Genomic DNA, 24,455 nt, shown 5'->3' with positions numbered 1-24,455 from the left:
CACTGCTGGAGAGGAAGCGAGGGTCTGGTGGAGGATGGCGACTCAGGGCTCAGACTGTACCCCACTTGCTCTCCGATATAGCCCCAGGCCGCAACTCGAGCAGTGACTCCATCTATTCTTGGAAGGTTATTTACGGCCAAAACCCTCAAGATTTTAAACTCATTCCTGGCCGGGATTTGGTGTCTGGATTTTTTCCTGGACTGGCAATTATATTTGGTTTCAAATGACCTGATGGGACTTGAGATCGTGAGACTTGAGGGTACACTCTGAACCCGGAGGGCTGTCGCTCCACCAGAGAGCCGGGAGGTTTCGACAAGGGAAAACTGCTGCCGCCCACCCACCGAAACACAGCACCAATCAATCACAGCTTGTCTCACCTGCACCCTCCTCTCCCCTTTTCTTTGTCACTCTACCTCTTCATCACCCTGCCTTACTCCCTCACATTTCACCACCCTGTCACCCTACCTCTCTACTCCTTTCCTGTCTTGGGCCATAGGGCTCTTGTTCATGGCTAGCCCAGTTGAAGACGCGCTGCTGTACAAAACTTTGGAGCCCTCCAGGAAGCCCACAACATTTGAGGATGTAGCCCATAATAGCTACTTAGGTTTGTAGGCGTGATGTGTTTTTCTTTAGACTGGATTGGCCTTTTCTGACGTAGAAGTAGCCCTGAAATCTGTTTTCTTCTTCTTGGTTGTAATCCTCTCTGCTAATGGCACCTGTCTGGATTTTGATCTGTGTTAGACTTGTCCTCTTTACTGTTAAGAGACAACCACCCCAAGCATGACAATTGAAACCATCCATCCATTCATTTCAATTCCACGTATCCAGTCAGATTCGGTCCATCCGAGCTGATGTTTAGCAAAAGGAGTGGCGTTCACACCATCACTGAGGGGTATCCGCCTGCACCGACGTCAAGCGACGTCAAGCGAATGAACCACAACATCATCAGTGGGTGGTTGTCTCTTGAAGCAACAGTGAGTCAGTCTCTTGTGTCTGTAGGTCTTTGTCATCTCAAGTCTGCATGTAGTATTCAAAAATTAGGCTTTTCCAGGGTATGTTGGTGTTGGTTTTCTCGCCGCCACTCTCCCAGTTTTGCAAAAGTGTGTAACTGGCAAAGATTTTTTATTGACTTTTTTGAGCGTGCTCACTAACAAGGGTTAGTGTATCAAGTTTTTTTTTTTTTTTTTAAGAGCTTCACCTTCTTTTGAGGTATATTTTTGTCTGTGTCCCGTTCAAGCTTAATGACCCATTGTGGACTTAACAGGACCTTTTCATCGTTAATGTTGGATTGCGGTGTTCTTACGTCTCACTGACTGCGTGGATCTCCCGTAAATCTCCTAATTCACATACCTTCCAGGCCTGTTCACCCTTTCGCCCCCCACTCCTTATTTAGCCGCCCGTCTCCTTGACAACACTAATTCCCATGTGACATTTTAGCCTTCATTTTTTTTTTTTTTTTTTTTTTTTTTTTTAATAACTCACATGACCCCATTGATCCTAACAAGATGAAATGACACATCTGCATGGCTGATGAGAAAAAATATTTTATGAGAATTTGTATGACTGTATGAAGTCATTCGTGGAAAAATTGACTTAAATTAATTTTGAACCTAAGCTGAACAGTTTTGGAATAAAAAATGGCATGATTGTGAAAGTATAATAATAATAATAATAATAATAATAATAAAAATAATAATAATAATATTTTTAATTTGCAATGCACTCTACATTTTATACATTAATACATATATTTGTATAATTGAATACTATATTCCCATAAAATGTTTATCATTATTTATTATTATTATTATTATTATTATTATTATTATTATTATTATTATTATTATTATTATTATTATTAAAAAATTAATGGAAGGAAAATAATGGGTCTGTTGTCCAATTTTAGACATATAATAAAATGTTTAAAAATTACTTAAAATTATTTTAAAACATAAACCAGTTGCAAATTGTCAGGTTATAATTATATGAGTAAATAAATAACATATACATAAAAATATTTTAAACAAATCTTATCTCATGGAGCAAAATAACAAAAGTAAAAAAAAAAGAAAAGTAAATTAAAGGTAGAAATAACGGGAATAAGACGTAAATATTGAATTAGTTAAGGGGAATATAGAAAGTGCAGGGTCTTTGATAAGGACGCAGATGTACCTTTAAGACTTTGTGATCCTTGTCCATTCTCCACTTTAGTGTTACCATGTTGACCTTGTAACCGACGTTAAAAGTCATCTTGTGTGGCAAAAGTAGCGCCTGTGACGCCCTTGTTATGTTTTACACTTCAGACATTCCTCACTGCTGTCCTGGAGCTGCTTGCTGTTTGTCTCCTCCTTTATATTTACTTTTTGTGTGTGTTTGTTTTTAAGCATGTTTAGTGCTGGACAGACCACCCCCGTTTTGTCACTCGCACCCCCTCGCATGTTTTAGCATGTGCTTGCTTCTCTTTAGATAGTTTGTTATTGTTGTTGCACCACACTTACTCTTTGCCACCTGCCACAATCACACTTCTATACTGTAAACACACACACATGCACACAGTTTTAGTTTTACTTTTGGGGGGAAAAAATCAATATAAATTTGAAATTATAATACCATTAATGTGGCACACACCCCAGAGAGTGTTCACCAGAGTTGAGGAATCCCTGCTCACGGCTATAAATCCAATTAATGTCGAGTCACAATGTTTACATGCCTTGACTAAAAGTAAGCGATGCAGACCTCATGAGACATGAGCTGAAGCTCAATAGATCACCCCACATACTGGCAGACCGACAAGCATAGCTGGCCCCCATCAGGAGGTGGACATAAAATCAATAGTCACTTTAGGCATACATTTCATTAGTCAGAAGATGAGCATAGAGCAGCCCCCCCACGGTCAATACTACTAAATCCTGAGACTAACTACCCCCCCTTCCGCCTCCTCGGCCAGGCTTCTCTGTGGACTCGGCCATGGGAATAATGAGTCTCGGGGAGTTGACCTTTGTGGCGGGCGCTCCGCGAGCGAATCACACGGGGGCCGTGGTGCTGCTACGCAAGGACAACGTTTACCGGCTGGTGCCCCAGCACATTTTCTGGGGAGAGGAGCTCGCATCTTCTTTCGGCTACTCTGTGGCGACCACGGATCTCAACAATGACGGGTGAGGAGAGAGATGCTGTGGGTTTCTTCCGTCCGCAAATTTTCCGTTTTGAACCAAACTGCTTGATGACAGATGCTACTCTACAATGTCACGAGGGGGTTTTCAGTAATTGTTTCTATCTTTAGCTGGACCGACCTGGTCGTGGGAGCGCCCAATTTCTTTGACCGTAAGGCAGAAATCGGTGGTGCTGTCTACGTGTACTTGAACCCCTTTGGTCACTGGGATGATCAAGCCCGGCCCATCCGTCTCAACGGGACGTACGACTCCATGTTTGGCATGACGGTCAGCAACATTGGCGATCTGGACCAGGACGGATATGGAGGTGAGAGATAAACGTCTTGAGAAGCATGACATCACAGCATAAAACTGACATTACTGCAGATGATCAAATCCCGTTTTACAACTGATTTGTGTGAAATAATGTCCTTGCACAAAGTGTATAAGTCAATCTCATTTCGTATGTAGACATCGCCGTTGGAGCTCCGTTCGACGGGGACGGCAAGGTGTTCATTTACCGAGGCTCGGACGCAGGACTTGAAACCAAACCTGCTCAGGTGCGTTTTTAAAGTGGAAGTCAACCTTCAACATTTTCTTGACAATGATATGCTATATATGACCTCACTAGTCTCAACATCCTTTGATTATCAAGGTGCTGGATGGCCAAGACTTTGACGTGAGGCGTTTTGGATACTCCATCTCAGGTGGCTTGGACGTGGATGAGAACCAATATCCAGACCTCGCCGTGGGCTCTCTCAATAATTCAGTGGTGCTCTTCAGGTAGAAAAAGCCGATCCGGTAAGTCTACTTTGAACTTTCCTTTGATCGTTCCTTTCTGTCCGCAAAGGTCTCGCCCAGTCATCCATGTGGTTCGGGAAATATCCATTGACCCGGAATACATCGATCTGACCCAGCATAACTGTCAGGGTCGAGATGGAGTCTGGTAAGAGGACATCCCAGCAATTGACCTTACCGTAAACCACGCCCGCATGACCTAGTAAACCAATCAAGACGCAAGACGTCATGTCTTCGACGGCACGTGCATTTTGCTGCGAACAAACAAAAGCAATTCAGCTCCCGGTGTTGCATTGCATGGTTAGCCAAAGAACTACTACGTCTGTACTAAGGTAATGTTCTCCATTGATTTTAGCCAAAGCTAACGATAGCGCCGGGTAGCTAACCGCCGACACGTTTATTGACTTACTATTTACTATAAATGCCAACAGAACAAACTTTGTACACACAACCAGTTGAATCCCTCCAAAATGACCAGAAACTACTACGTCTGCACTAAGCTAATGCGCTCCATTGATTTTAGCCAAAGCTAACAATAGCGCCGGGTAGCTAACCGTCCACACTTTTGTTGACGTACTATTTACTATGAATGCCAACAGAACAAACTTTGCACACGCGACCAGTTGAACCCCTCCAAAATGACCAGAAACGACTACATCTGAGCTAAGGTAATGTTCTCCATTGTTGTTTTTAGCCAAAGGCTAACAATAGCTCCAGGTAGCTAACCGTCCACGCGTTTGTTGACTTAATATTTACTGTAAATGCCAACAAAATATTGACACCATGAGGTAATTAATTTTAAATTAATTAAATTAATTCTTACCCTGCTTGACAGGAACAATATCAAAAAAACCTTTGGTTTTGCCGACAATCGGTCGAAGTAAGTGAAACAACTCGAAGATTCGAAAACTTTACCATTTACAATTTACTTTACCATTCACTTCAGCTCATCTCGACCGGTAAATTTCGGAGGGCGCTGCTTGTCGCATTTTGTGAGCGGGGAGGGGCGTGTCACGGTAAGGTCAATACTGTAACGTTAGCTCCTTCTGTGTCCCTGATATGTTTGCTCTTCCTGTTTAGCATCGAGGTCAAAGCCTGTTTCGTCTACGCCGCCCACCCAGTGCACTACTCGCCACATTTAAGTGAGTCTCGCATATAAGATAATAATTTCTAAAATGAGCATCCGAATTCTTAATGCTGCTTCCGATTTCCGCCATTTAATCCCTCCCCCTCATGCGCACTTTCAAGCCCTGGTGGTGCGATTTGAAGCCGACTCGGACCGCAGGAAGCTGGGCCTGCCGCACCGCATCAACTTCCTGGGCCGCAGTTCCCTGGAGCCGGAGTACATGCAGACCGAGGAGGTGGAGCTGCATCGCCAGAAGCATCCGGCGTGCACCACCGCTACCTTCCAGCTCCATGTTAGTAAGACATTATGTAGATCGTCATAATGGTTAGGAGAACATAGCATATATATATAGTATAATCAAGCCAATATGTCTCTTAGTAGTTTTGTTTGTAAAGTGATGACATCAGCGTTATCTGTTTGTATACAATTTTAACTGTCTGAGACAAACCTGTTCATAAGATAGCAATAAGGTTCACAGAGCAGTAAAATAATAATAAAAAAAAAAAAAAATCAATGAGGTACTCAGAGTTGCCATATTAAATGAAATGTGAAATTTACATTTTTGATAGCATCCACAAAAAAAGCTTTTAGGATTGGCTGTCAACTGTAACGTAGTGCTGACTGGGCAAGTTAGATTTTTTTTTTTTTTAATAAAATATTTCGGAACTTATGTGTATGAATGACCTCAAAAGATAGAAAAAAACCCCCAACCCAATACAAAACAAAACAAAAAAATTTAATTGTAAATTGACAAATTAAATTACGTTAAGACAGTGGTTCTCAAATGGGGGTACGTATATAAATATTTCAGAAAAATATTAGTTCATAAATTTATTTTTATAAACAGTAGGCTATTCAATTTCACTATGCTAGAAACCCAACATCTCGCCATACCAGAATGGTTTGATCCAACTTGTCATGTGCCGCCTAGATTCACCTGTCAATCACTTGTAAACTTTATTTAAAATTCCGTTCATTTTTTATTTTTAAGAACAGAGGACACTTGATGTTAATATTTTTTTTAAGTGCACAAATCTTTATTTATATTTTTTTCTGTTATATCTTTTTATTTCCGAATATTTTTTTCTGTTATATCTTTTTATTTCCGAATAGTTCAAGGGACCACATAAATGCAAATACAGGACTGTCTCAGAAAATTTGAATATTGTGATAAAGTCCATTATTTTCTGTCATGCAATTAAATAAGCAAAAATGCCATACATTCTGTATTCATTACAAATCAACTGAAATATTGCAAGCCTTTTATTATTTTAATATTTCTGATTATGGCTTACAGCTTAAGAAAACTCAAATATCCTATCTCAAAATATTTCCTCAGACAAAGTAAAAAAAAAAAAAAAAAAAGCCATAATCAGCAATATTAAAACAATAAAAGGCTTGCAATATTTCAGTTGATTTGTAAAATCCAGAATGTATGACATTTTTGCTTATTTTATTGCATTACAGAAAATAATGGACTTTATCACAATATTCGAATTTTCTGAGATGGTCCTGTAGAGTTCCAAAGTTTAATAAATCAGACAATGATGGCACAGCACTCAGTTTTAAGTCTTTTTTTTTTTTTTTTTTTTTTTTTTTTTTGTCTCCGGTTGTATGAACTACACTCATATTGTAGTTTAATCCAGGGCTGGACTGGCCATCTGGCTTACAGGGCAGATGCCTTGTGGGCCGGTGTCTTTTGGGGCCGTTGTGGCGCTATTCAATTATTATATTCCTCCATTTTACCTAAGCGACCGGCCCACAATTGAGAGGGAACAGCCCATTAAATCATTTACGATACAGAGTACAAACTGAAGCAATAAACATCAGTTGTAGAGCTACGTGGTAGCCAAGAGTGGTCAAGAATTGGGCTGCGCCGACAGGCCTAAGTCAAAATGCCAGGGCCAATTATTTAATAACATAAGTACATAGAGTCTTTATGTAATGTAAGCCAACCATTTGTGCTATAGAGTCACCAAGCAAAGTTAAAGTGACCAGTAGGGCAGCAGTTGCTATTCTGTAACATATCGGAATTCCTTTCTCCATGCAGGAGAACATCCGGGACAAACTGCGTCCGATCTCATTGGCCATCACCCACACCATCAAACCCGTGCCCCCGCGCCGGCACTCTGGAGCCAAGCGGCTGGAGAAACTGGCACCAGTGCTCAACGTGTCGCCCTCCAACACGCTGCACTCGGAGGTCAGTCAGGGTTACTACTTTCTGCAATACATTTTAAATTAAAAGTCCCACTTGGAGCAGTTCACATCTCGAGTCTTACTCTCTAATACTCATCACTCTTCCTTTACTGAAGGTGAACTTCCTGCGCGAGGGATGCGGCTCGGACAAAATCTGCCAGAGCAACCTGAAGCTGAGCTACCGCTTTGGAACGCGGCCTCTCACCTCTGACCTTTTCACCCCCCTGCCAAGGTTAATGTGTGGATGTAAAACATGCACTTCGCAAGGGTAGTGTTGCCTAGCAACCGGTAGCCCAAGCATGAATGGGCCTTGCTACTCTGCAGCCATCTCGGTTCAGTCTAAATTGCTGTTAATCTTCGCCCTGTTGGTGCGTTTCAGGGACGAGGACGACGTGCAGGTGTTCTCCTTGTCCGACCAGCGCGTGGTGGTGTTGGAGATCACCGTCACCAACACGCCCTCGGACCCGCTGCGCCCCGAGGAGGACGGCGACGACGCCCACGCCGCCCAGCTGCTCGTCTCGCTACCGAAAACGCTGTCCTACGCCGGGTCCAGGGTGCCCGCTCAGGTGCTTTTGGGCGGCCATCATAAAATATGTCGCACGTGACGGCAGCGTGATGACATTTTTTGGACTCACTTCCAGATGAGGTGTCAAGCCAATCAAAATGGCTCCGACGTCGAATGTGACCTGGGGAATCCTGTGAAACGAAACACAAAGGTAAGCTTAATCAATGTCTTGAACATTATTATTATTATTATTATTATTATTATTATTATTATTATTATTATTATTATTATTATTATTATTATTATTATTATCGTAAATCAATATAGTGTCTTGATATTATTTTCATTTGGTGACTGAAAATTCTGCCACTTGCTTGAAAACGAGAGCATTACGTGCTTGTAATTTTAATTTGCTCACTATGTATTATGAGTAATAATCGGTAGAGAATATTGAAATAAAAATATGCTCTGTATCAGCCGGAATGGGCATTCTATATTATTACACAATACAATTAATTATCAATGTGATGACATGTAAAATTCACTGTTATTTTAAAAAAGTATATGACAACAACAACAGCGACATAATAATAATAATAATAATAATAATAATAATAATAATAATAATAATAATAATAATAATAATAAATGTATTGTCTTTGTGACACACTTCTCAGGCAGTAAATATGTATTAACTAATAATATATGAGATCATAAGCACACATCCATTTCAGTCATTTTTTTTTTTTTTAGTTAAAATTCACAATCAACTTGAGCACGGCCAACATCACCATTGAAACCACAGAGTTGACCGCCGACCTCCAACTGACTACGCAAGTACCTTTTTGTAGTATTGAGGCATTTTAAAAATGGTTGCACATTATTTTGTAGCTGATAATGATTTTATTGTTTTATGTTTTTATTATTTGTCCACAGCATCAGTGAGCAGCCTGACCTGGCGCCAATCACAGCGATGGCGAAAGTTGTGATAGAGCTCCCTCTGTCTGTCAGCGGGTGCGTAACAATTACTTTCCTTTCACTGGCCACAATATTAGGTAATCCTTATGAGATCAAATTTAAAAGATATGTTATTATGATTTGATATCAGGTTGATATCAAGTATCCAGAATGATGATAGTTATAGAACAAGAACATACTTCACTATACTAAATAAACACGTTGCATTTGTGTACAGCTGGCGTTGATGCGATTGTGTTTTTCTGCAGGCTAGCTCGTCCTCACCAGCTGTTCTTCAGCGGTGATGTTAAGGGCGAGAGCGCAATGAGCACTCTGGAGGACGTCGGAAACCCTGTGGACTTTGAGTTTGTGGTGCGGAACGCCAACATTTCCACTTTAAACGAGTTGTGCTTTTAAAAGGAAGAAGCAGGTTGTTAAAATGTCCTCCATGGTGTGACGTTAAAATATTTGCTGATGCCTTCCCCCAGGTGGCCAATCCTGGACAAGCTCTGCAAACGCTAGGCTCCGCCTTCCTCAACATCATGTGGCCCTATGAGCTGGCCAATGGCAAGTGGCTGCTGTACCCGGGCAGCATGAACTTTGATGGACATTTGGCATCCCACTGTACTCCGACGGGGGCTATTAACCCTTTGAGTCTGCTTGGACCCTCGCCTGTGCAGCCTGTCAATCAAACTGTGAGTATGATAGAAGAGGTCATTGAGTTCATACTAGTGTACCCCAAGTGCTATAATTGTGTGCTACAAGTGTGTTTTGCTTTTTTTTTTTTTTTTTTTCCCCTTTGACTTAAAAAAAAAAAAAATCTTTAGAATATTATACAAGGCCACCAGGGGGGCAGTAAAATACCAAATAGTCATACAGATGAATGAAGAATAGCACTCATTATTCTCAGTGGCTCAATAAGCTTCAATATTTGTTTTTTTTCCCCGCAGAGGATAAAGAATATATGATATCATGTCCATGCTTGTGACAGTTGTGTGCTCGGCTTGTCACCAGGCTGGACGAGCTCGCCGCTCCCACCCGGATCTCGAAGGCCAAGAGACGACTAGCGGCGGCGTGAGACGAACCGCTCCGGCTGTGGCCGCTTCCGAGAGGCGCAAGTCACTCACGCTGGTGAGAGAGGACATCATACACAAATCAACACACACACACACACACACACACACACACAAAAGAACAAGTCAATACACAGCCTTTTTTTTTAGAACTAAATCTTAATACTTTTAGCTTCAAATAAATAATACACTATGAAATTGCTATGGACTTAGCTTGTATCATTCACTAAAAAGATACAACAATCTATACCACCCAATATGATTGTTGTTTTGTCGTGACAGGATTGTTTCTTGGGATCAGCGCGATGCGTGCACTTGCAGTGCCCCCTTCACAGCTTCTCCGGACAGGCGGTGCTCAGGATCCACGGCAGGCTGTGGAACAGCACCTTCATCGAGGTAGAATTTTTTGTGGATGTTCTTCTGACAGCCAACAAAGTGCATGCAATCGTCACTTTGCTATTTCTTCAGGACTTCCCGGCTGTCAGCGCTCTGGAACTGCTGGTCAGAGCGGAAATCACCGTCAAGTCCACCATCAAACATCTGCTCCTCAGGGATGCTGCGGCACAGGTAACTTCTACAATCTTCTTCTTTTTGGTGTGATAGTGACATAAATCATAAGCCAATTAAATTAATTCATTTATTAAAATATAAATTAACTTTGTTTTCGTATTTTAACTTGAGTGTGAAATATTGTCTGAATTATTGAAATGAAATTATTTGACTTTTGTCTGATTATACATTGTCTGTATAATAACACTAATATTATTATTATTTATTTTATAATAATGATAATAATAATAATATATATATAATAATACAAATATACAAATATAATTATATAATAATAATAATAATAATAATAATAATAATAATAATAATAATAATAATAATATAAAATCAATTATTATTTAAATTAATGTATATGCAATTTGTTGATCCCTTTTTATTTGCTTTACACACTAAAAACAGTTAAAAATTACGGTAACCCCATTTGGATTAAAAAATAAATAAATTAAAAAAAAAGTACTGATCCACCACTTGGGTCAATTTGACCGAAATTTCAGCTTTGTTTAGCACCAAACAATCCAAAATGTTGGGTCATTTTGTACAAAACAGTTGGGTCAATTTGAGCCAAATAGTGGATCGGCCCATTTTTGACCCAAATATTGTACTCAAAGTTGACCCAACTGCTTTTACAGTGTGTATGTATATGTCTTTCTTCTTCTTCTTCTTCTTTTTTTGGCTGGCCATGCCTTAAACTACTCTTGTAATTTTTTTGTAATTCTATTTCAATTATTCACCATCCAATGCCATCTGCCCGGAAAATACATGCATTTTCTATATATGTTACATTTTTATTAATAAAATTCAAACATTTGTCCACATTTTAATTGTAGCCTTTTATTTTATCGACTGTACTTTTACATTTATTTTTCATTTTATCAGGGAAGGGAAATAAAGCCGTAAATGAGAAATATACTCTGTATCTCTTTATATTGTAACTTATTTTTTGAAACAAGTATTACATACTAAAAAGTAAGTAGTTTACATTTTAATTATTGAATGCACAATTTAATACATTCATCCACATTAAATCTCTAAATGTAACCATCCAAAAATGCCTCCATAAGATGTCATCTTTTGTTGCTAGCTATTTACAGAATATCACCTCTGAATCAGGTGTTTATGCTTTGCAGGTACCAGTGATGATCTATCCAGAGCCCGGTCTCGTGGACCAGTACTCGATCCCCTGGTGGATCATCCTCATCGCCATCCTGGCAGGCATCCTACTGCTGACCCTGCTGGTTTGCATACTGTGGAAGGTAATGACATCATCGCACATCTCCTAATGAACTACATACGTCCATAAACAAAGAAAACATCCCCATCATTCCACTTCATGAAGTCTGTAGCTGAAGAGTGTCCAAAAGCGGCAAAAAGTTCACGAGATGATTTTGATAAGTTACCGAACACGTTGGTTAGCTTTCACTGCTGAAATTGTTCCTTGCTCTTCTTCTGTGCTCCATCTTGGAACCCCAGTGCGGCTTCTTCAAGCGCAGCGAAAGGCGCCAACACTATGACACGGAGTACTACCGCGCCCATTTGGGCGTCCAGCCCTCGGAGGTGGAGAAGCAGGCCTCGGAACTGTAATGGGAAGGCATTTCAGTCGGGCCCGCTCTCTCCCCTCCTCCCCCCTCCGTCCAAGCGGTAAAGATGGCCGCCATGCGGTTGCTGTTACCTCGCGCCTGCCGGCGTTTACGGCGGCCTGGTGTTCACAAGGGCGACAGCAAAAGACAAAGTGATGTTAGAGCAATAACACAACAAGTACAGAACACATTTCCCTCTCTAAAATAGCATAACCCTTACTTTATGGGAAGCAAAATATTATCAATAATATATCATAAGAAAATAATATAAATTGAAAAAGCTAACATTTTTCTACCTTTCCATTAATTAATGAATTTCATACATGCAGCCACATTTTGATTCAAATTGTAATCCTATTTTTTTCATATTTGAACACATTTTAAAGGTTTAATATTTTAAAGTTATTAAATTTGTCAATTCAATATTAAACAGCAACTGTCCAACAAGGGGACTTTTCTAAAGTATTGCCTTAATAATAATAATAATAATAATAATAATAATAATAATAATAATAATAATAATAATAATAATAATTCCTTTATTATTATTATTTGTAAAACTTTATCTGAAATAACTTTTAGATTTTTTTTTAGATTTATGTATTCCATTAAATAAAAACAAAATATTTATTCAAAATATTTATTCAAAATAATAATAATAATAATAATAATAATAATAATAATAATAATAATAATATTTCGTTTGTTTTTATTATTATTTTACTATTATATTATTATTAATTATATTATTATTATTATTATTATTATTATGCTTGTTTTTTTTTATTTTGCGATTATTATTATTATTATTATTATTATTATTATTATTATTATCATCATCATCATCATTTTGAATTTTATTTTAAAAATGTTATTGTTTGAATTTAATGGAATACATCAATCTAAAAAAAATCTTAAAGTTATTTGAGATAATGTTTTACAATGATGCACAATTTCATACAAAGATCCTTGTTTGAAGTTTAATATTTTTTTTTAATTATTGTGTCTAAAGCATAATTGTTACATCGTCAGTTAGTTAAGAAGGCACCGTAAAATTGTAATTATTTTAACTGTTATTATTTCAAATGTGTTAATTTCCTAATTATTTTGCATATGTATATATATATATATATATATATATATATATATATATATATATATATATATATATATATATAAATAAAATGTTTATTTTAAAAATAGACTAACTTTGCTAACTGTACAAAGGAGCATGACAATGTAAAAAAAAAAAAAAAAAAACAGAGACAAAAATGTGCTCAAAAGTTCCGAAATAATTGGTCAGTAAACCATTCAGAGTGTAATCTAATAAGCAAAGTAAAAAAATAAAAGTAAAAACAAAAAGGTTGCTGTTAACATGCAATACGTGTCACTACTGAATGTATTTCATCTTGTGAACACCACGCATACGCAGGCTTTAGTCATGGGCTTTTGAGACACTTGCTGTGTCGTGTGTTGTTGTGGACTGTCTGCACTTGCCTGGCTTGTCACACTTCACAACTTAATGACCGTTTTACCTGCACGTGTGTTTGTGTGGGTGCTACAATCAGCGGGTGCTTGGAGTGTTTCCTAAGAGCACGTTGGCGGTGTGTCAGTATGAAGAATAACAACACGGATTTACAAAGACTGCAAATTCTTTTTGTGTTTGATGCGAGTTTCAACTCTCAGAACCAAATGAACATTAAAGCGCCCATATGTAAAAGTGGACTTTAAAAGACCACTTTTAGAATTACATTACTGCTCTCTCATTAGCTCTCTCAATCCATCACATACTTTTAGTGTTTTTTTTTTTTAAGTACAGACAACTTTGGTTTGATGTCGTTTTTACTTTGCCACTTAATGTTAAAAAACCAATTGGCACAGCTGTGTTCTGCTAGCCACCTGGATTAGCTTGACAAGTTAGCTTGTATTTATGCTGTCGACTGAAAATGACATCACAGTCCCTACATGTTGAGGTAATGACCGTCACGGTTCACCTGTTCTCTGCGTTTGGTCATGTGACGTTCACAAACTGAGCCCTTCGGAACGGTGATGTCATTTTCAGATATTCGCAAGTGGCAAAATGGCCGCCCCTTGCGATTGGATAAAAAAAGGGATGGATTTTATCTTCTTAATTCATATTCCACACACACAATAATTAATCTGAATGTTTAGACTAGTGGAGACACATAGATTTTATTATTAAGCACATTTTTTACTTGAATTTGATAAACTGATAGAAATGACAAACATAGACACACATGCTAATGCTAGCCTGCGCTGTTGCTGTGCCTTATCTCTAAGCACTATTAAATTATACTGTAAATAAACACACATGCTAGCTAGTAGCTAGTATTATACTCTACAATCTTCACTTCTCTGCTACTAGAATAAAATTTCCTTCCCCTCCATTGTTGGTCAGTGTGGCTCGCTCAGAACAGAGCTTTCAAAATGGCGGTGAAAACCGACTTCCCCAAAACTGCCACTCTAAGAAATAAGTAATTGAATCTCTTAACTCACTGCGATTGGCTGGCAACCAGTCCTGGGTGTCCCCCGCCTACTGCCCAGAGCCAGCTGAGATAGGCGCCAGCACCCCCCGAGACCCTTGTGAGGAATAAACGGTCAAGAAAATGGATGGATGGATGGATGGATCTCTTAACTCATTCACTCCCAGCCATTTTCACAGAAACAATCCAGTTCGCTCCCAGCTGTTTTACTGGATTTTGACTGATTTTGCAAGGCCCACAGAATATTGTGTTCTATTGCTATAGAATCATGGAACCTATCAAAAGAAAGATTAAAGTCTCTTCTTTCATCAGGAACAAAAGTATGTTTCTATCTGTTTCCGTTTTGCAGCAATTAGCATTAGAAGAGAGCTAAGTTTCATCAGTTTTCACAAATCTATTTAAAATTGTAAGTAATTGAGCTTTTTTTCTAGATGGCCCTGGTTGGTCTCCTTTGCTCTGCTGCCACCTGCTGGCCGTTTGTGTAATAACTACCATTTCTGCAACCGTTCTTTGCAGTTGAGAGGCTGCATCAAAGCCTTCTGTATGCTCTAGCATAAAAAACAAACAAACAAACAAAAACGTATGAATACGTCTTTGGGACACTTAGAACATTAAAAAATAACGTATTTATACGTTATTGGGAGCAAATGAGTTAATTGTGTGTAATTTCGTCCTTCCTTCCTTTCTATATGTGACTGCGTCCCCAGTGTGGTTTCTTCCAACGGGCCCACCTCAAAGACAAACTGCCTCAGTACCACGCGGTGAAGATCCCTCGCCAGGAGCGGCCGCAGTTCCAGACAGAGAAATCCGGCGTTCATAAAAAGGAATGGGCCACACACTGGAGCGACGGGACTTCATAAACCCCCCACAAACATAACCACAAACACGACCACCACTGTCCTTCCGAGCGTGCCACTCATTTGGAACGCCGACAAACTGATGCGTTGACACGTGCACGTCGCCGAAGGCTGGATCTTGAGCACGTAAGACACATGGAGTGACTGCACAGCCATGGTGGAGTATTAGTGATTGCAAAACATATGGGACTATGGCGAGGTAGCCTGTGATAAGGACTACTATGGTTTTTGTTTTTTTGCCTTTACTGCTGTAGCACTGATGACTCATGCGGGCAATTTTTATATGATTAGATTCGTTCAAGTATCTGCAAAGCAGACCTGCTGAAATAGCCGAAAATCACTTCCCCCAAAACGTTTTTTCTTTTTTTCTTTTTTTTCTCTCATTTCCTACTCTTTGGTGCTTGCGGAAGGTTTACCAGACCTCCTGGATTTAAAAGTGGGTCTGGCAGAAACTTGAAAATTGTTTCTAGACAGGTACGTCCCAAGACCTGACCACAATCTCTGTCATACACTTTCATCCCATATCAACTAAAACATGCATGCTAGGTTAATTGAACTGTGCATTAGTGTGAATGTGAGACTGAATATTTCTTTGTGTATGTTCCCTGGCAACCAATTTGTAGTCCTAATGAGGACAAGCACTACAAAAATGGATGGATGAGAGAGTTGATAATTAGATATATCTGGCCTGTTTAAATGCCAAATCGCTTCCGCTCGGGCGGGTACAGCACCACCTGCTGGATATGGTTACTCATTGCAAGTGGATTGTACAGGCGGGGTCCTCGATTTGTGAAGAATTTAAAGGAATTTCCCAGTGATCAAAACAACACAAATTGCACTTTCAAACTTGGCAGGGGTAATAAAATTGCCCTTTTTGTCAAGCATGTGTGCAGCAACATTTTCCTCTTTTTTTTTTTTTTTTTAATTTAAATTTTTTTAATTGTCCTCCTTCTAGAGTTCATCAATGAATTCTCCCAGACTGAGACTGTTTGCAGTTGATGACAATCAATTCATTGTTGTTTGTTTGTCACCATGGAGACGTCAAAGAAAGAACACGTCTGCTTTGAATTACTGCTTAACCGCATTTGAGGTTTTTTTTTTCTGCTTTTGAATGAACAGCCTGAATGCAAAAGGTGAAGATGTGGTTTATGGAACAAGAGTTTTTTTTCTTCTTCTTCTTATTTGGTCGTTAAGTGACATTTGAAACAGTGACAAATGGACTTTGGAATTCAGTACATTTTGCTGTTCCAGATATGATCCAAAGAGGACATATTATGGAATTTGTACTATTTAATTGTTCGTATGTCAATAACGACGCTTCTGGAGTTCCTGTCCACTCATCAAGTGTGAAATTAAACTACTAAGTAAATCTTTTATTATGTATGTATCTCCACTTGTGTCTTAGTGCAAGCGCCATTCCTTTACATTCGATTCACATTTAGCCACCACTAGCACCGCCATAAAATACCTACTAGTGTCCAGCAGAGGGCGTACTAAACCAAGCCAAATGAGAGCTCCAGTTATGCTGATGATTCTGATGCCACATGCAGGAAACGGCTGTGATTCAGGCGGCATTTCCTGCGTTGCTCAACAATATTCTTCCGTACTTTGTTAAATATGTATTTGAAATCAAACATTCTCATGTTGAATCTGCTCCTCGATTATGAGTCACGTGACGAAACAGATCATTTATGTGGTGATTGGATAAGCACATCTGGCAAACTCCTCCGAGATTTTGAGGCAATTTCAACTTAATGTTCGAATAAACAAGTTAACAACTACATCGAAACATGCATTGCGTAATTTGAGGTTTAGTACCAGTTCGCCTGTTGATCTGAGACTATAGAGCTATAGCTAGTCATTTGCTCCATGTTTGTTTTATATAAGTCATTATTGTGTTTAACAAAAGGGAACATGTGTTTGACTTTTAGCAGTAAAATGCAGAAACTAATCGTGTCAATGTGTTTTACCAAAACTCACAATAGATCAAACCTAATTTATTGTCACCGTTTGTTATTTCTGTGAGCCTTTTTGTGTTTACTTTAATGAAGAGTTTTGAGTTTACCCTGAAGGGTTAACTCAGCACTTAATGCAGCAGCAACGTGAATTACAGAAGTCCAAACAGGGTGGTTGCATGGAACCCTGAACAAAAAAGGCTTTGCTCAAATGTGTTCATATTACACTCATGTTTTGTAACGTGTAAATAATTCCTCCTTTCGTGATCCTCGTGTCGTTCCATGGAAAACATTTCTGCCGCTTGAACTAATGAGTGTTTGGAAAGGTGGCGGTCACATTTTATTGTCTTTTTTTTTTCTTCTTTCCTTGCTCGCATGCAACCCAATGTATGACTCTCATGTTCCTGTCCAGGCTTGTATGAGTGTGCAGAGGAGATTTCCTGTTTGCACAGTGCAGTGCCGTGTACAGTGAGTCTGCACTACATCATAGAGCAAATGGGTGAGGAGAACTTTAGAGGGTGACTATAACACTTCATTCTTCTCCCTGTGAGTAGTCAGATTTAAACGATGACATGGTGGTTTGCAGACATCACTAGATAAGTCAATTCATGTCTCATGAAAGACTGGAAGTCCCCACAATGAGCAAAAATATGCCTGTTTTTTTGTTTGTTTGTTTTTTAAATTAGTCTGTTTTCTTACAAAATACTGTTGTGATTTTGTCGCGTGATCCCCACAGGCAGCTTCTTGGGAGTGGATGCGAAGCAGCACGTTGGGCGTAAAAGTCAGGAGAGTAGGAGAGAAATGTCTTTCACATTGGAAATATTGTGAGCTAACCACTTGACATCAATCGAACCACAACTTTTACTGTGCATTTGGAAATTGAAAGACTCAAAGTGGCAGTGTTTCCAGCTCGTGGCATGGCTTGCGCGAAATACTGAGGCAGTGTTTTTATTTTTTATTTTTGTTGTTGTTGTTGTAGCTACTTATCAACAAGACATCCATAAGTGGAAACCTTCAGAAACAAAAACTCTGGAATTTAGTGTAGATCCACGTGTCTTTTATTTAATGTAAAATTCACCACATAATTTGAAAACTAAAAGTCATTCACCATGTTTGAGGAGTTTTTAGTAGCATGTAAATTTGGTGAGTTCTCGAGTCAGGTTGCAAATGTGTCGCAAGTTACAGTCGCTGAAGTTATACTACTGTCCTTTAGGTGGCAATATAAACCAATATAATGTGACTGACAACGGAGAAGAAGACTTTGTCTGTCCTCCTACCTGTTTTCTAAGTTTGGTCATGTGACGTTCTCAAGCTGAGCAGTGATTGGTCGTTACCTCATTGAACAACTGATATCATTTTTAGTTGAAAGTAAGTGACAAAATGGCCGCCCCATGACATAAATAAAAATGTCTATTTTGCTACTTTATTAACTCATTTGCTCCCAATAACGTGTAAATACGTTTTTTAAAATGTTTTATGTGTCCCAAAGACGTATTTATACGTTTTTGTGTTTTTTTTTTAATGCTAAAGCCTACAGAAGGCTTTGATGCAGCCTCTGAACTGCAAAGAACGGTTGCAGAAATGGTAGTTATTACACAAACGGCCAGCAGGTGGCAGCAGAGCAAGGGAGATCAACCAGGGCCATGTAGAAAAAAAAGCTCAATTACTTACAATTTTAAATAGATTTGTGAAAACTGATTAAACTTAGCTCTCTTCTCATGCTAATTGCTGCAAAATGGAAACAGATAGAAACCTACTTTTTTTTCCTGATAAAAGAAGAGACTTTAATATTTCTTTTGATAGATTCCATGCTTTGATAGCAATGGAACACAATATTCTGTGGGCCTTGCAAAATCAGTCAAAATCCAGTAAAACAGCCGGGAGCGAACGGGATTGCTTCTGTGAAAATGGCTGGGAGTGAATGAGTTAATATTCCTCATCTACAATATTAATCAGAACGCAATTTTTAGACTATTTTGGGCACATTGTAAATATTTTGTGGGATTGATTTACCCTTTCACAAAGATTAGGGAAGGTGAACGCTTTACTAGTTCTTTTTTTTTTTGTTTTTTTTGCATAAATAACCATTATCCACACATTTGAGCCGATGCAGCGTGGCGTCGTGTCTCCCGGCGCTCGGACACGTCGGAAACCCGAAGCCCCGAAAGCCACCGCTGATAAATATCTCTTAGCACCTCCTCGGGTTTGTAATCTGCTCAAGCATGCAGACGGAGTGATGTCACATGCTGCGGTCACACCTGGAGGCGCACGGATCAGTATCAAGCCAAACAGACCCCCAAAAATGTCTTCTTCATGTTGTGCACTCAAGCCATGTGTGGAGCAGTTAAGCCGCAATGTAACGCGTATGTCATAACAACAACGTCTTGATTGGCAAGCGGAACAGAAAATGGGGAAACTCACTCGTGGTTTGATCAAATATCGACTTCTCTTTTGTTCACTTCCTCCACATTTCTCTTTGTTTTGATGGCGTTATGTTTTTTTTGGCCGAGCGTCACTCATGATCACAGACTTTCTGAGGAACTGTGATAAGGCCAGACAGTTACGCGACAGTTAAAGGTCATAACCCGGCTGATACGCAAATATTATGACAAAGCTGACCTAGCAGCTACGTGTCCGGGCCTCGGCCAAAACATTTCAGAAATATTCCACAGGAACACAATCAAGATTGTTGAAAACGTCAAGAAGAATCATATGATAAAGTCAGCAATGATTCATTTGTTCAAGTCAATGAGTGATTATGTCTTTCTAAAAATGAAACCGTGGGAAATTGTTCTTACTTCGGGTAATCGCAGGCAGGACAGTGTAGATCTGGTGTCTCAAAGTCGTGGCCCAGGCGCCGTTTGTGGCCCTCATGATGCAGTTTGTGCCCTCATACTTGGCTGAGGCTCATGTCATAACAGCTTTTGGCGAAACACGATTGTGAAGTGGGAAAAAAAAAATCCTGACGTCCAGTCACAATCATGTATCTTTAAAAAACATCTGTGAAGACAATTTATTCACATTCTGAAGAACTGAGACCCAAGTTCTAAATTGTCCATAGGTGTGATTGTGAATGTTGTTTTTGGTCTATTTGTGCCCTGTGATTGGCTGGTGACCAGTCCCTCTTGTACGCCACCTCTCGCCCAAATTAAGTCAGAACATGCTGCAGCTTATGAGTTAAGTGGTACATAAAATGAATGAATTTTTAAGATGGTTGCATGAAATATTGATATTAACTCATTCAAAGCCAAAAACGAGTAAACACGTTCTTTAATACATTGTCCTTCACTCCCAAAAACGTATTTACACGATTTTGTATGCAAGCGCATGCAGAAGGCTTTGATGCAGCTTCTGACATGAATAGATAGCTTAAAGCAATTGTAGTTATTACAAAAAAAAATGGCCAGCAGGTGGCATAGTATGAGATCAGCCAGGTCCATGTTGCAACAAGCTCTTTTTGTCAAGTGTTTTCACCAGGAATGTGAATAATGATGAAACATATACAAATATAGTCTTTTTTTTTTCCCGGATGAAAGAAGAGCCTCTTATCTTTCTTTTGGTAGGTTCCATGTTTTTATAGCAATAGAACACAATATTTTGTGGGCCTTGCAAAATCAGTCAAAATCCAACCCAAGGCGGTTGCTTCAGTGAAAATGACTGGGAGTGAATGAGTGAAGCAGCAATAGTCCAATAGTCACTAATGGGACAGAAAACGTCAACTGGTTGTGATGCAGCACTGTCTGGTGCCATGGAGCAAGGCACCAAACCCCTCGCAGAAAGGAGTAATGAACTAAAGTAAATTTCAATTTATTTCAATGGGGAAAGAAGATTTCAGATTGCCCCCAGTGCACCACGATCCCTCAAAACTTCACTCAGTAGCGCCCCCTGGCCATTCCGGAGAGGAGGACTTTGCCTTTTGGCAGCCTCGCAGCGACAACTGGTCACCGGCAGACGCGCTTCTCCCCAGACTTTGCGCCATTTGACCGCTTCAAAGCTCCCTGTGTCCTTTGTTCCTTTATCAGGCGTACAAATTGTGTAGTCAACACAAACATGATAACGATATTAGTGAGGCTGAGCCACAGGAAGCTCACAGGCTGCGAGGTGTCTGGAGTCTAACTTCGAGATGCAGTGCTTGGTCACATGGGGAGGTTTTAATATGTTGTGTGACACTGTTGAGGAATTTATTTCATCAGTTCAGACTCTTTTTCAGATGGAGTTCAAATTGAACAGTATCAAATGTAGAATTGAATGAAATTCAATTTTCCATGATTAATTTTTGCACTTCTTCAAGTGGAACTCAACCTTAAACATTTCTTGACAATAATATGTTATATGTGACCTCACTAATCTTAATATTACATTTGTGAAATACGAGTTTTGAAGTAAAATCCAGCCATTTTTATCCATCTCAGGAGGCGGACATTTTTCACTTACTGTCGACTGAAGATGACATCACAGGTCCTCAGGGCTCAGGTAACGACCAATCACAGCTCACCTGTTTTCTGAAGCTGAACCGTGATTGGCTGTTACCTGAGACCTGCGCAACTGTGATGTCATTTTCACTCGACAGGAAGGGGCAAAATGGCCACTTTCTAATATTGATAAAATATTGCTGGATTTTGCTGCTTAACTCATATTCCACTAACGCAAAATCAACCAAAATGCCATATTTAGACTAGTGGGGCTGCACAGAACATATTATTGTTAAAAAAAAAAAAAAAAAAAAAAAAAAAAAAAAGTTGACTTCCTCTTTCAACATGACTCAGCTTTCATTCATTTCATCACATATGTTATTGTGATTTTTATTCTCCACACTTTTTTGCCGCATAACATCTCCCACATAATACTTCCAATTTATACTGTTCATATTTCGACTAGCTTAAAACATTGACACCTCCTGGGGTATATATAGTCTGATTCCACATTACTTACAGTACACGCACAATTTAACATTTAATATCAACTTTTCCCCATTCATTTTCAACTTTTTCTAATTAGCACTTTCCACGACCACTTCTGTACATATGACTTACCATCATTATCTGATGGTGTCTGATACGCTCGTTGGCACAGTTGGTATCTCTCAATTTACTTCACAAGCATTCTACATGCATCCAAATCTTAGCATTCAACTTTCAGCATTCCCACACAATTTCTCCAGAAATTGCACTCAGCATAGTTTTATTTGTTGTGCTAATAGTCATACTTATCGCAGGAGTAAAACATTTAAAGTAGTAGGATTTTCGGCCCAGCGGCTTGGAGAAGGAAAGTGAGGGTAAGAATAAAAGGTGCGGCGACATCTCTGCAGCAGCCTCAGACAGAACGGCGGCCGAGTCGTAGCGGGGGAGCTGCACTCGGATCTGTGAGTGCTTTCAGAACCTCGTCTGTGTCCTCGCTGACCCAAACCCGAGCTGTGCCCCGACACCTTCCCGTGCCAAAGCTAGCTAGCTTCTTGTTAGATGTCTGCCGTCTCGATTTGATTGGCGCATTGCGGCGACGCTTATGGGCCGATGTGGACGATGTATCACAGCCAACATTTTTTGTTGTTGTTGTTTTTGGGAGGGTGATTGTGACCTATAATTATCTTAAGACCCATTGACCCTCCACCTGCGTCCTTGAGGTTCCACGGAAAGCTTTGGAGGGAAAAAAACCCCCCGACTGTAATAGCTGAAATAGCTTTTCCATTGGGAGGTTGCAGATTTTGGATTGAAATCCACACTAACTTGTGGAAAAGAGCTTGGTTGTTTCGTGGAGACCAGTTGAAGAAAACAGTGAGCTTCTGTGAGGAGGCCAGAAATGAAGTCATAGTGTAGATATTTTAAGGACTATGGAAAGCTACAAATTGAAACCTCTCCAAATGTCAGTGCCCAGGAAGCATGTTAATAAACTTGTGCGTCTCCTTTGGAGGATACGTCCTGACAAGCAGTGTCATGGCAACACTCATTTTCCACCATTCCGCTATTAAGAAGCCTATTACATATTCTGATTATGTTTAGGATGGGGAAAATAAAACAGAAAACGCCTTTCGTATGTTGTTCTTTGCCTGAATTTGATCTTATTCCAAATGTTAAAACGCACAGAAAGAAAAATCCATACTGAATATTTTAATAACAGCAAACAACACCAACTAGCAATCAAAGTTAGCATAAAACCATCATGTGTAAGCATGCATAAAAAATTAAAAACTTTTATTAGACCCCTTTAGGGACTCGAGTCGGCCACCCTCCAGTTCCTAAAACACTAAAAAGTTCCTCAAGCTTGAATGAGTGCCGCTAGAGCAGAATATGAACACGAATGAGGTAAGTTGGGAGCATATCAAATATCATCTTAAATCATAACCGCCACACTTCATCTTCTCTTCATTTGTTTCCCGATGGTGCTGGAATGTGTGGAGGAGTCTTTCAGAGGCATCGGATTGCCACCGCCGAGTTTGCTAACAAGGCCCGCGGCCGTCGTCCAGCGTCAGGCGCACGGTTTCTCCTTTGTAGGGCCGCCAAGACGCAAGGATGACCTCACCGGCCGCGTCCATCACGCCGCAAAGCTTGTCACCGCTTTCTAACGGGAAGATCGACGCAACAACAATGCACGCGTCAGGTGTGTTTAGCTGAAGTATGCACTGGTGACAAACAGTGACTTTGAGTAGCTTTTTTTTAAACGAGTGCAATTAACAATATACTTTGAATGTAACCACACTATGGGATGTGCTGCTTTGAATCAATGCCATTTGTTTCGTATTTTCAACACGAGAGACGTCCATATCAAAATCTGCTAATGCCCGTTATACTTTGTCTGAGACATTTTGGGGTAAAATATATGCACAGATTTTATATGAACAAATACATGAATAAATAAATAAATAAATAAATATTTCGGATGACGTGCGTGACATTTAGCCTGGCGGGCTGCAAGAAAAGCTTTGGTGGGCCACCAGACTTATACAACACTTGGAGAAATCCTGCCGTTGTTCTTCTCACAGCCTTTTAAGCTATTTAGTCGGAAATACAACAATTATTACGAAGCCCAAACTATTGAATATTAAATATTTATTGTTTTATTAGTCGTACAGTATTTTATATTTCTATATAATTTTGATGATTTGATATGTTAATGTAGTGCTTGTATTTATATATGTATTTATATTAGTGCTGTCAAAGTTAAAGTGTTAACTAATTAATTAATCACAAAATA

The 24,455-nt window shown here is 39.4% G+C and overlaps 1 protein-coding gene across 4 annotated transcripts in view; it reads left to right on the top strand.

The window, feature by feature from the left end:
• Window positions 1–16,686, top strand: part of itga7 (integrin, alpha 7) — a 33,321-nt gene extending 16,635 nt beyond the window's left edge. For 2 of the 4 annotated variants that reach the window (XM_077530262.1, XM_077530259.1), the window contains 21 exons: window positions 497–604; window positions 2,948–3,155; window positions 3,281–3,477; window positions 3,621–3,709; window positions 3,805–3,932; window positions 4,000–4,095; window positions 5,028–5,089; window positions 5,196–5,365; window positions 7,124–7,273; window positions 7,386–7,501; window positions 7,649–7,835; window positions 7,911–7,985; window positions 8,528–8,607; window positions 8,711–8,788; window positions 9,001–9,103; window positions 9,220–9,426; window positions 9,746–9,862; window positions 10,087–10,200; window positions 10,273–10,371; window positions 11,502–11,627; window positions 15,163–16,686. In XM_077530262.1, coding sequence (XP_077386388.1) covers window positions 497–604; window positions 2,948–3,155; window positions 3,281–3,477; window positions 3,621–3,709; window positions 3,805–3,932; window positions 4,000–4,095; window positions 5,028–5,089; window positions 5,196–5,365; window positions 7,124–7,273; window positions 7,386–7,501; window positions 7,649–7,835; window positions 7,911–7,985; window positions 8,528–8,607; window positions 8,711–8,788; window positions 9,001–9,103; window positions 9,220–9,426; window positions 9,746–9,862; window positions 10,087–10,200; window positions 10,273–10,371; window positions 11,502–11,627; window positions 15,163–15,315 — 2,663 coding nt within the window. In that variant the 3' untranslated portion in view covers window positions 15,316–16,686. Of the gene's footprint in view, window positions 1–496; window positions 605–2,947; window positions 3,156–3,280; window positions 3,478–3,620; window positions 3,710–3,804; window positions 3,933–3,999; window positions 4,096–5,027; window positions 5,090–5,195; window positions 5,366–7,123; window positions 7,274–7,385; window positions 7,502–7,648; window positions 7,836–7,910; window positions 7,986–8,527; window positions 8,608–8,710; window positions 8,789–9,000; window positions 9,104–9,219; window positions 9,427–9,745; window positions 9,863–10,086; window positions 10,201–10,272; window positions 10,372–11,501; window positions 11,628–11,844; window positions 12,013–15,162 lie in introns of all 4 variants that reach the window. The other 2 variants (XR_013284691.1, XM_077530260.1) reach the window with 2 other exon arrangements.
• Window positions 16,687–24,455: the final 7,769 nt, after the last annotated feature.

The sequence above is a fragment of the Festucalex cinctus genome, chromosome 8 (assembly GCF_051991245.1).
Source record: "Festucalex cinctus isolate MCC-2025b chromosome 8, RoL_Fcin_1.0, whole genome shotgun sequence".
Lineage (NCBI taxonomy): Eukaryota > Metazoa > Chordata > Actinopteri > Syngnathiformes > Syngnathidae > Festucalex > Festucalex cinctus.
This window is presented reverse-complemented; position numbering and strand designations above follow the sequence as displayed.